Here is a 13125-nt window from a genome sequence, read left to right as displayed (position 1 = left end):
TCTGTGCAGTTTTCCTGTCCATTTACAACATCCTTCTCTTTTGTCTAGTTTACAATGGCAAGTGCCGCTGACTGTCGCTGTGGGAAACACATCTATGATCAGTACAGAGAAGCTCATCTGGATCAATAACAAAACAGGTATGGCTCATATACAGCTCATCTACACAATTGTTTATTTTATATTCTTCAAGACTATAGAGATAAACACTCAGTAGTAAGAATCTGTGAGTAGTTCCCCAGTAAAAAAGCCCACATCCAGTGAACACAGTTTAATTCTAACAACAGGGAGAAAGTTTAGGAACTAGGTCAAAACTCAGGTCAACAGCTATTTTCCTTGTTTTTTTCTCTTGGCTGCTGCAGCTACCAACTGTACTCACTGCTCCACTAAAGCTCACAACCTCATTTTCTCAAGAGAAAGGCGCTTTTCTTTGCAGGAAAGTGATGTTAGACTAGTGAACAAAACACGGCAGGTGTTAAAGTAGAGTACATCACATATACTCATTTGCAGAAACTCCTCTCAGCTCCTTTCAGACTGTGTGATTGTGTTCAGTTGGCCTGAACAGGGTCTACTTTCACTTGTTCGATACACTCAGCTAATGTCTTCCATTATCTCTATTGGAGTGGCCTAAATTTACCTCTCGATACAGCTTTATGCTAAACCTCCAAAGAAAAACATGAAAGTTGTGATATTACCAAGTAAAGAACTTTGGTTTCGTTAGAATAAATAAACTTTTATTACAATGATATTGTCTGACCCTGCGGGCACACAGCGCAGCCAAGTCTGTGCCAAAGTGCTGTTTTCTTGGCTGGATAAGTAAGTAATTAAATAAACAAAAATGCCAAGCTAGCTACCTTATTCTTTGATTAAAATCCATTGTAGTAATTGTAATAAAATAAATAGAGGTTGTTTAGAGTAAAATGAGCAATGCCATTTGTCTGCTAAATGTTTGCAGAAATGCACAGAATAGGTGAGATACACGAGAACACATGGTTGCTCGGTAACATCAATCAGACGGGTTATTTCAGAGTGAACTATGACCTTCAGAACTGGAAACTCCTCATTCAGCAGCTACACTCCAACCCCCAGGTGAGCCACTGCTTCTGTCTGCATATGGTTTTATTAGCTGTAGCCGACTAAAGACATGTCCTGCCGATCGATTAGTTGACTAAAAACGGGACATAGCAAAAGCTCTGAAACTGCTCTAAATATCTGTATCAGACCCAAACTGCACTCACAAGGCTACAACTTCATGAGTGATCATGTAAAAACTATTTATGCACAGAGAAATACTAGAAAACAATGTAATTATGTAAAAACAGATTTAACTTGTAAATAATGAGTTTAATCTGCCTTTTTACATATAGACTAAAAGACTAAAGGCCTAGAGCCACAGTTTTTTAATGACTATATCCTGTGTATATTTACATGTCAAACTTACATCCACCTCCTGTCTCTCAGATCATCTCCATTGGAAACAGAGCAGGCCTGATCGATGATGCCTTCAATCTGGCCAGGTGAGTGCTAACATTGCACTAACATCTTCTTTAGTGTCTCATTTATTTGATGTTTATACAGGCGATCCCCTGTCAGCTCCTCTGTCTATACTTCAGCTTGTAAAACAGCCTGTTTACCCAGGCCAGCCCACTGTTTCTGTCTGCTCTCCTCACTTCATTATTGATTTCCAATAAGGTCTGTCTGTTTTTGAAGCCTGTCTCGTGTCATTTTTGTCAGTTCAGGGAAGGTTTGATCAACTACAAGAATAAGAAACTTTGCAATTAGATGCATTATACAGTGATATTTTGATAAGTAAGAAATGTGTGATCTGAATTGGGTTTTGAAGTGAACTTTTTTACTATTGGACCCTTCTGGATGACGGAGGGTTTTAACAGTAAAGTGCAATTGTGAGGCCAGCATTAAACAGTCAGAGATGTAAGCCAATGGCATTTTTGAAGCTATTACAACAGTCTCATTTGAACTTTGAGTTTGCCTATTCTCTATTTGACCCTGTTTATTTGAGTTGTGCTGTATCATCAGATTGCTTTCTGGTATGCTGCATCCATGGTTGATTACTAGACTAAATGGTATTTGCACTTTTCTGCCCTCAAATTAATTCGGAAATTACACTTAAATGAATAGCCCTTAATCTTGTGAGAGAATGAAAAAATGCCATGTTTTATTAGACTGTGAATTGAAAAGGGAGTCTTTGGAGATTTCAATTTAATGCTTGTTTTCTTTGTATTGTTTTTTTTTTTTTTTTTTTTACTTCTACCCTTGTAAATGCAACCAAGCAGGCTTTCATATCAGGTCTGTCACCTCTGGTTTCAGCTTACAGTCTCTCTCTCTCTCTGTCTCTCTCTCTCTAAATATGTGATCTTGAGTTTTGCATTCAATTGTTGTTCTGTATAGGTTATATCTTTAAATCCCACAAAATACCAAGAACTATTGTATCTGTCTTAAAGCTGGAAAACATGTTTTTTGATAAAGTCTCCCCATCTTTCCTTTCAGCATTCATGTCCCAAAATAGGAATTAAGATTTTAGACTTTAGCTGTTTAAAGTCTGTGGATTGGGTTTTTAATACTCACATCCCCATTGCTCCAGACTCTCTATGTGCGAACACAGGCTGATGAATGAGCTATAAGTGAGTGCTTTGCCGCAGAGAAAGCAAAGAGGTCCAGGCGCACCTCATTCCTCATATGTGATGTTTACTGCCCCAAGGTTTTTTCAGCGCTGTAACCAAAATCTACTGTGACATGGACTCGATAACTCAACCCAGAGAAGAGGCTTGTGCATCTCTTCTGCAGCCATCTGTCCTCCGTCATGTCGAATGAGACAAATGCGTTGTCAGTTGGTGTGTGTGTGCGTTTCAGTTAAAAGCTCAGCAGGAGACTTCCATTCAAACAACAAAGAAACGCAACTACGCATCCGTCATTATCAGTCGTGAGGGCAGATGTGCTCACTTTAGCCCTGCATCTGTCGCCATGGCAACTTGCAATAAACTTTTTGGGGTTTGTTTTGTTTGTTCATTCACGCAGGGGAGTAGATTTATTCTACTAATTAGAGCCAGGGCTAATGTGGATTAATGTGTGCCTGTTATGAGTTCATTCATCTATAAAGGTGCTAAATTTGAGCTAAAGCGGCAGGTGTTTCATTCTGTGATTCAATGATCCTGCTAGATTGTTAAATTAATACCACTGATGACATGAAGTGAAATCATTATGCACCATTAAAATAAAATGAGAGTTGTATAGCATCTACATACAGATATAGAACTTAAAGTTGCAGCGTGTGCTCAGTACTGATATGGAGTGAGCTGTTCTGTTGGTAACAACATGAGATGTGGAGTCTGACTAGCAAAGTGCTGCACTGTTTGGTTTACTTGTAACGCAGATCAACATAGCAAAAGCAGTTAACATTGTGACAGTTTGTAAACACACAATACAATATAGGCTTTATTAATACAGTACTGAAAAATTTGAATCTGGTTGCAGGTTCTGATAAACTCTTTATAAACACTTACTTTCATGTTCTTGTGTGTGGTAAATTAAAGGTGAGATGGAAAATGCTACATGTGCTGAGTTGCTTAGCAGTGGTGGGGAAACCGCTGTCTTTGCTTTTTTACTTTCCTGTAAATACAGTTAACCATTTGATTTCCCACCTACTCTACTTTCCTAATTCCTGTAATTAAATTGAAAACAATAGTAGTGATCTTTAATCTCAGCTAATCTCCTGGGCCCTTGTACTCGCAGAGTTCGATTCAGTTAAATGTGAGCAATCCTCTTTGCAGTAAATGCTGATTGGTGACAACACAGTCGTCTGTGTATGTGCCACAGTCCATGGCTAGTTTAGCGTAAATAAATGAGTGCGTCTGAGCGTATACACTGAAACAGTGATGGATGCAGCCTTTGTATGGCCTCTGCAGTCACTCATTAGCTCTCCAGTGAGCCCTGCTAATGGCTAATGGACAAACAATTAACAGAGCCTTAACAATATTAAAGAGTTAATGAGCTTGTTAAGGCGGCGGCTCAGGCAGGGACACAGAGACACTGCCACAGAGAGTGGGAGGAAATTAAATAATCTATAATCACCTTCATAGGGAACATGCTGAGTGTACACACACTTTGTCCAGTGACCTCTTGAGCCCGTCCTTCAAACAGAGTCACTATGACGCCTCTGTGAGGAAAACTGAAGCAAAACTGAAGCAGAGTTGTAGAAAGATTTGGACTGACAGCCTAAAGAGGTTTTTTTATTGTGACTGTGGGCTCCATGGCAAAGACTGACGTGAGAATAGTAATGTGACAGTCCACATCTGCAGGAGCAGACGCGGGATAGATGAGGAGTGGACAAGTGGAAAACAGAGATGGACACAAATGGATCAGGTTGCTACAGCAACACTGTCCCAGGATCACACAGTTTGGAGCTCAGTTCAGAGCGCTGTAAACAGGAAGTCTCTGCAGGCTGGATGGATTATGGTAATTTCTCATAGGCCAGGTGCATGATGGGAATAGAGATGAATATGTGGAGGTTGGTTGAGCTGTGCATGAGGCAGATTATGGAAATCCAGAGTTCCTCAGCCGCGAAAAGACTTATCTGAAACACAGTTTTCAGAAGTAGGCTTTAGCTTTGCTTTAGCTCTTTGGTCTGTGTAAATAAAATAACAAAATACTACCAATAATTAAGATCTCTTGCACCCCTTACTTGCTGATTTCAAAGTATGAGATAAGACAGTGTCTTCATGTCATGGAGCTCTAGAGTTTGATGGACAGCTGCTAAAGAGGTCACAGATGCGCTACTGTGGCATTGATAATGTCATATCACCTTTTCATCAGCCTCTGCACATAACTCTCATCTGCACCTATTCAATAATGATGGCCAGTAAAAACTGAGAATACTTTTGTGTAAGATGACAGTGCATCCTCAGCTGCCCACCACGTTAATATTCATGATTGATAGGAGGAGCTTAAGGTCATATGAGGAAGCAGCACAGTGCTCCACAAAACATCATGAATACCAACGAATGCACAAAGGAGAGGTTATTATTCATGAGCAGTTGGGTTTACCCTGAGCTGTGGGGGGCTGCGCTGCTGTTTAGAGGCCACTTTTCTGCAGGTTCATGCCCAGATTGACACTGTTAAACTGTCTAGACACGTAGAAAGAGTGGAGATTTTATATAGTGAATGTTGTTATTATATTTATGTAATTGGCATTTAAAATGTAAAAAGTCCCAGGTTGGCAGTTGTTCATTATTACCAGATGCTGCTGTTGAACAGGAAGTATTGTAAAGTATTAATTTCAGACTTTTATTTCAGTGACATTGTGGCGGTCCTTGTGTTTACTGATGGTGTCAATGTTGTTATTTTTGCAGTGCTTAAATGCATTCCCTAAAATAATTGAAAGGGACAATTCAAGATTTGGTATCCTACTTTTACCACTTGTAGTGCATATTCATGTATTTCTATTTTAGACTTCCAATGAATTTACTGTCTTGTGGGTCAATGGGTCTGCCCTGATCCCAGTTTTAATCTTTGTATTAAATATCTAACTCAAGAAGCATACTGTAATAATAATACGCACACTATAATAATGGCTAATGTTTTATATTGCTCTGACTTGCAGGGCAGGGTACCTCCCTCAGAACATTCCATTGCAGCTGATCAGCTACCTGCCGGAGGAGTCGTCCTTCCTGCCGTGGCATGCTGCCAGCCGAGTGCTGTACCAGCTGGACAAACTTCTGGACCGCACCGACGAGTACAGCTTGTTTAGTGTAAATGAGACCACACTCATTGTCATATACATGTTATCCTTTACATTCAGACTTTGTCCATGTTATTGTCTATGGGGGTATTCCATCAAAGTCGCTTAACAAGTTTAGGGTTATCCTGAAATCATCTCCCGTTAAAGTCTTAAGTCATTCTATGAAAGAAATCCATGAAAGAGTCTAACCAAAGCTAATTCAGACTCTGGTGAGGGAAGGCCAGATCAATGGAGCAATTACATCACTGAAAATGGGCTCAAAGAGTGATGTTTTTTATGATCTGACTAAACAAGAGGGAAGCCACAATGCACACAGACAGTAGTTTGATTTGGGACATGGAACATTTCTGTTCATTCTGATCTGAGGAGCAAGAGGAAAGATGCGACTCCCCCTTCCTCTCCTCTTTACTCACCGCTCCTCTTCCGGTGACTGAGAGAAGAGGCTGGCTGCATAGTGCATAGCCTGGTTAATAAGGGGATAAGTGGCCATAGGCTTTTTGATTTGTGCCTTTTTGATGAGTGCAGCATCCACACACGTGTCCAGTATAGGAGCAAAGGGCTCGTGGTCATTAAGTCACAGGTGATCATTTAAAAACGTATTGAGACAGTGACAAGTGGATAAAACACAGACGAGGGAGTACATGTGCTGAAAGCTCTAATTAAGCAGTTTCTTTTGATGTTCTTGGAGACCAACCTTAAATCATTTTGACAGTTAACCTGGTCACAACCAGGTTTGTGCCTGGGTACTTTACGGCAAAACTCAGGTTAGTCAGTTTGATGGAATAGAACAGAGGATTTGACAAGCATGAATTGCCCAAATAAGCCAGGCTTTTACTATAGCTTGCTTCATGGAAAACCCCCCTTGTTGAGTTTAGTCAGACTTTGTCCATGTTATTGTCAATGTAAAGTCATTACATTCAGAGTGTGTGATGGTGACTGTGTCTGCAGGACTATGTGCTGAAGCAGGTGGCATCCCGCTATCATCAGATGGGCTGGCCCAGTGCAGGACCTGGCAACGAGGGCAACATCCTGCAGGCATCATACCAGACTGAGTACGTATCGTCAGCATCACCAACTCAGAAAACAAATGCAATAGAGGAAAAAAATAATGCATTATTTTTATAACTGCTTGTGGAAAAACTGTACTTATTTTGAAGGTATACTTTATTCCCTAATATCATCATGTTTTGTGGTTTTATATGGCTCCTGATGCTCTAAAAACTATAATTATTTAATCCATTCATCTTTAAGCCTGTATAGTGTAGTGTGCAGTGTTTGTATTTATTAATGTAGCCGTGACGACCTTGCACAGACTTTGCTTTCACAGAATTCATTTTGCCACCTTATTTGACTTCACTCTATGGGCTTTATTGATTGCTGTTTAACTTGTTGCCCTTGAACACCTGCAGGGAGCTACAGCGAGAGCTCATCATGTTAGCGTGCAGCTTCGGGAACAAGCAGTGTCACCGCCAGGCCGTGGCTTACATCTCTGACTGGATTTCCAGCAACAAGAACAGGTGCCAAAATACACTAGCAATTATTATTATTAAGAAACACATCCAACTTCTTGTTATTAAACAGACCTAATAACATATTTGACTCCAGCAACTTTGGCAATTGTTTGGATATAGGGTCAATAATACATATGTCGCAGAAAATTCAATTTATCAAGTCGGTGCATTGTTTGATTTGTCTTTCCCTTTGTTGAGCAGAGGTCCTTTTATACACTACTGTGGGCTCATTCATTCATCCTCTCGAGGTCTTTTATGAGATCTGTTAAATTAGATTTCAAACAGCAATTTAAATAGAAGCAGATGCTGTATCGGGCAGTTGGAGAAGATAAAAAGACTAGCTCTAAAAATAAACACAAAAGATATTAATTGTGCAGTGATGACAGATGTAGGCCTGTCACTATTGTAGCTATTATAGAAATGCATGTTCATTATAGTAGCTCTATTAGTATGATCATGTTGTACAGCAAAAACTCTATGTAGTGAAGAGTTTTGTCAGTTTTTTACATTAAAGCCTCTCCATGTCTTGTGCATATGAGTTTGGGATTACAACAAGCCTATGGCTGCGTTCACAACCAGTTAGGTACCCATATTAAAATTTTGACTAAGTTTGAACTAAAGCTGTAACTAAACTTGACTAAATTAGGATTAAGTCAGTATTGGAACAGGACCAAACCAAATCTACATTATGTTTAAAAGGTGCTGTGCCTGATTTAGCCAGTTCATTTTAAACAGTTTGCAGCAGTCTAAAGTTATACCTCATTTTCCTTACACATTCCGAACATCTTAATGTCATCTCAATTAGTTTACCAGCACTTTTCACCTCTGAGATACCAGGGCAGAGTTTTTGCTGTGACTATAAAGCAACTAGCATCCTAATGTACAGTTCATAATTGTAAATGCAATAAAAGGCTCTATAATTAGTTAGTTAGTTAGTTAGTTTATTTTCTTCGGTCAATTAACATAATCATACATCATATTACAATGATTTAACACAAAAAAAAAATCACTAAGGTTATTCTGCAGACCGAAGGGGTTTAGGCTGAAGTTTAACACTTATTTTGCCTAAACTTATTAACATATAGAACATAATACGGCAGAACTATTTACAGCAAAACAACACAAAACTCATGTTTTGAGTGCAGGAAAGAAAATGTCCCTGAATCTTTTAGTATACACTTACACAATACTGAACACAATCCAATATACGTTGATGTGCATTCATACACACACAGACGCACGCATACACACACTGACCATGTACATGTTAATATTTATATCTATTGGTTTATAAATACACTTAAATATATAAATATAATTGAGGGTTACAGTTATTCTGTAAGTTCCATGGGCTAAAATATGATTTGTTGTATTTCTATATTGCTCTATAATTCTGGTCTTTTTTTTTTTTTTTAAATGTGTAAATTGTTTTAGAGCCTTTTAAATTTTCATCTAGACTATTCCACAGATTAACACCTCTGATGGAGACGCATCGACTTTTCAGGCTGGTCCTCACGAGCTTTCTGAAAGAGGCTTGATCCTCTCAGATTGTACTCTCTCTCTGGGTTTGAACATCTCTTGACTACACTGAGGGAGCATATTTTTATGTGCCTTAATCATGACGATTGCAGTATTTAGATCAACGAGATTATGTAATTTTAATGTATTTAATTTAATAAAGAGAGCATTTGTTGGGGCATAGTAATCAGCATTATTAACAATTCTAATAGCTCTCTTCTTTTGCATTAAGAAAATGGAATTGATGTTTGTTTTATAATTATTCCCCAATAATACTTTAACAATAGTTAAGGTATGGAAGGATGAGAGCGTTATACAACAGTTTGAGTGCATTATGATTTACAGAGTTTTTAATTTTACATAATATAGCAATAATTGTTTATATCTTTGTCTTCAGTATGTTTCTGTGCAGTTTCCAGTTTAATTTATCATCAATATTTATTCCTAAGAATTTTGTTGAGTGCACCCTCTCGACTTCTGTACTACCAATTTTTATGTGGCACTGTTTATTTTATTTTATTTTTTATTTCCAAAAATAATGTATTTGGTTTTATTCAAATTAATTCATAATTTATTCATGTCGAACCATTTCTTTAGAGTTGCCAATTCCGTTTGAACTTTGTTCAAGAGATGATCAAGATTTTGCTCAGAACAATACAAGCTATGCACATTTTTTAAGGCCTTACCAGTGTCATTCGTGTATATTAAAAATAATTTGGGTCCCAGTACAGATCCTTGGGGAACTCCATGTGATATATTCTTCTTACCTGAATTTACATTATTTATTTGTACATATTGATCTCTGCCATTTAAGTAGCTTTTTATCCAATCATGTGCAATGCCCCTAATCCCATACCTTTCCAGTTTGTTCAGAAATAATGTGTGGTCTATTGTGTCGAAAGCCTTACTTAAGTCTATAAAAACACCTCTTACTTACTCTTTCTTATCGGATGCAGTTGATATTTTCTCCACCAGTTCCATTCCTGCCATTGAAGTGGACCTATTTGATCTAAATCCATATTGCTGTTCACTTAGGAGATGGTACTTAGCCAGAAATCTATCCAGACTTTTCACAAATAATTTTTCAAGAATATTCGAAAATTGAGACAGTAATTAAATAATTTGTGAACTGATGTTTGTCACTTTTGTAGATTGGAATAACTTTTGCCGTTTTCATTTTACTGGGGAAAATACCCATTGAGAAATACTTGTTGCAGATGAATGTGAGTGGGGTGACTATACAGTCAATCATTTCTTTTACCAGTGAAGTATCAATATCAAAACAATCAGTGGACCTCTTATTTTTTAAAGTGCTTACAATTTAAATAATGTAGTCTTCATATACACATGTGTTAAAAAATGAATTTACATTTTTTGAGATGATTCTTTCATCTAATCCATCATTATTTACTGGCTGGACAATTTTATTGGCTAGTGTGGGCCCCACATTTACAAAAAAATATTAAATAAATTGAATATGTCCTCAGTTTTGTCTATGGTTTGTTGATTTTCTATAAAATAATTTGGGTAATCCTTCTTTTCCATTCCATTTCTGATTATACAGTTTAGCACATCCCAAGTTCCTTGGATATTGTTCTTGTTCTGTTCCAACAAGTTACAATAATATAGTTTTTTTGCTGTTTTTTATTATTTTTAATAGATTATTTTTGTATGTTTTGTATCTGTGTTCAGCTTCTCTAGTTCTAAGTTTCATGTATCTTCTATATAGGTGATTTTTCTTTTTGAAAGCTTTTGCTATACCATTTGTAATCCTTGTTTTTCTTGTTTGGATATGCATTTACTGTAGTGTTTCCTTATTGGGCAGTGATTGTCATATAATTTCAAAAAGTAGTTTAAGAAGACTTCAAAGGCCTCATCTGGGCCTGCAGAGGCATAGACTTCCTCCCAGGTCTGTGCATACAGGTCAGCTTTGAGAGCAGCCATAGCCTCAGGTGTACAATCTCTGATAAGTTTATATTGGGCTGTTTTTGATAGATCTTTCTTTAGTATGAAATGGTCAAAAATGCTAAAGACAGGTAAATGGTCAGTTACATCACTGAGGAGTAATCCTGCAGTAATTTGGTTATCCATTCGATTAGTAAAAATATTATCGATTAGTGTAGCTGTACTTGTTGTTATTCTTGTTGGTTTAGTGATGAAAGTGGGAAGCAATTATTGCTGTACATAACTGTCACAAAATCAGTTGTTTTACTGTTTCTCTGGGGGTTCAATAGATTGATGTTGAAGTCACCACACACAATATGGTGCTTGTTTGTGTTATTAAACAACCATTCTACTTTTTGGTAGAAAGTGTCCAGACACGAACCAGGAATTCTATACAAGCAACTAACATTTATATTAAATATTTTGTTACAATTTCAATCATTAAACATTCCAAAATTCCATCTGTGGTAGTTGATTTTGATTTCTCTTTTATTTGTCCTATTTGTTGTGTATAATTCATATCCTTCCAGTTGAATATCTGAGCACTTTTCTGCATCTAACCAGGTCTCAGACACTGCAATGACACAAAATGTATTAAACTGATTCAAATATTCTTTAATACTATTATAGTTCTTGTACAGACTTCTACTGTTGAAATGAATTATGGAAAAGGCTAAGTCCATATTTACACATTTAAATTCATCATCGGTGTAATATTCACACTTATTAATTATATTATTATAGAGGTTGAGATCAGGGTCTATGTCACTCCCAAACTCTACAGTTGTTATATTGTTATATGTTATATGTATATTGTCATGTACATTTAGTTGTATATGTTCAAATTGTTTGGTTAGTTCACTATTTATCTGATTGCATATTAATTCATTGTCATCAACATCTTTGAAGATGTCAATGAATTCATGTTCATTTGCCGTCATCAGTTTTGATCATTTTCTTGCTTAATCTCTCTCTCTCCTTCACACACGAGTAATTCACACACACCCACACATACACCACCTTGGACCAACAGAACAAGCACCCACAGACGGACGCACAAAAACACACACATGCGCATTCTCTGACTGTACTCAGTAAGTCCAGTAAGTCCCACGTCCAGAAAACCCCACGTCCCAGTTGTCCCATGCGCACTTTGGCACAAAGTCACTTATGTCCCAGATTGTCCCTATTGTCCCAAATCCACCTTGTCCCAAGTCCACAAAGTCCAACTATAAGTCTAGTCTCTTGTCCATCTCTTCTAGCTGTCCATAAATTCGTGCTTTTCGTCCTTGTAATCCATAGCAGAATTAACGTCCCTCCCACAGTATCTTTACGAAAAGTTCCCAGCATAGTTCTAACAAATATACAAAACAAGCAAGAAAGTGCAAGAGCGTGTATATAATCAAGCGAATATAATCACACTTCTTGCTGTCTCACTCTGGGCGTTCGTAAATAATCCAATTCGCGATTCAGTTTTGTTTTCCGAGAATCAAAGTCACTTTCCCCCATTTCTAAGTCACTAGGAGAAGTCATTGGCGAATAAAGTTCCATTATCTGAATTGATCAAGATCTTTGCGATCCCTTACCAGTATGACTTTGGCTTGTTCCGGAGTGGCTCCGTGAAGTTGGATGAAGACCTTACAGTTTCTTGTCCACGTTGATTTGATCTTGTTGTTTTTCTTCAGCATTCGGGCTTCACGAGCAATATCAGCCATATTCTTAATTAAAAGCTCATTCACATAAACATCGGAACCTTTCAACTTCTTTCCTTGAAGTTTTGTGTTTCCTACTCACAAGGAGAAGGATGATAGCAGGTTTTGTTCTGTCCTTCCGCTGAAGGGTGTGGCACGCAGATATGTTGTTTGTGTCCAGGTGAATATTCCTCTTTCAGAAATTGCACGACTTGCCCTTCCAAGGTTTGCAAATCACCAGTCTCCGCGTCCTCATCAACATTTCTGCTCACCGCTGCAGCTCTGCCGTAGGAGCAGGGTTTGACGTTCTGACCGGTAATAATGACATCTTCCTTTCTCGTGTACTGTTCAAAATCATCAGTCCTCTTCTCAAGCTCCATGATCCTTTTGTCCTTTTCTCTGATGGTTTCTTTCAATTGCTTTACCTCTTCCACGAGGTCTGTTAGTTTGGTCAGCTGTTGGGTAATTGTGGCCATCTCCCCGTCATCATGTTTAGCGACTTGTGAATCTCCTCATCTCCTCAGTGTTGTTCTCCATCTGCACGTTTCTCTTTGGGGGCATCGCCAACGGAGCTTTATCCAAAAGTTCGTTTTCTGGTTTATTTTAGTAAGATTTGTTAGTTTTATAGATTAGGTCTAGCCGGGATCTCACAGGGCGCAGCCATCTTGAACATGCGCCGCAGCATATTCCTTCAGCATAAGATGCAGAC

At 38.0% G+C, this 13125-nt stretch overlaps 1 protein-coding gene across 1 annotated transcript in view; it reads left to right on the top strand.

Annotated features, from left to right (window-relative positions):
• The window catches only part of LOC110161508 (thyrotropin-releasing hormone-degrading ectoenzyme), a 116413-nt gene that overhangs the window by 90811 nt on the left and 12477 nt on the right, over positions 1 to 13125 (top strand). Inside the window, exons 11-16 of the mRNA XM_020926255.1 lie at positions 49 to 137; positions 953 to 1086; positions 1459 to 1514; positions 5615 to 5762; positions 6701 to 6804; positions 7162 to 7269. Of these exons, the coding sequence (XP_020781914.1) occupies positions 49 to 137; positions 953 to 1086; positions 1459 to 1514; positions 5615 to 5762; positions 6701 to 6804; positions 7162 to 7269 (639 nt within the window). The remainder of the gene's footprint in view (positions 1 to 48; positions 138 to 952; positions 1087 to 1458; positions 1515 to 5614; positions 5763 to 6700; positions 6805 to 7161; positions 7270 to 13125) is intronic.

Source organism: Boleophthalmus pectinirostris, unplaced genomic scaffold (assembly GCF_026225935.1).
Source record: "Boleophthalmus pectinirostris isolate CB_2022bp ecotype Guang Dong unplaced genomic scaffold, ASM2622593v1 HiC_scaffold_18, whole genome shotgun sequence".
Classification (NCBI taxonomy): Eukaryota; Metazoa; Chordata; class Actinopteri; order Gobiiformes; family Gobiidae; genus Boleophthalmus; species Boleophthalmus pectinirostris.
The sequence above is the reverse complement of the archived record's forward strand: the minus strand, read 5'-3'. Positions and strand labels throughout refer to the sequence as shown.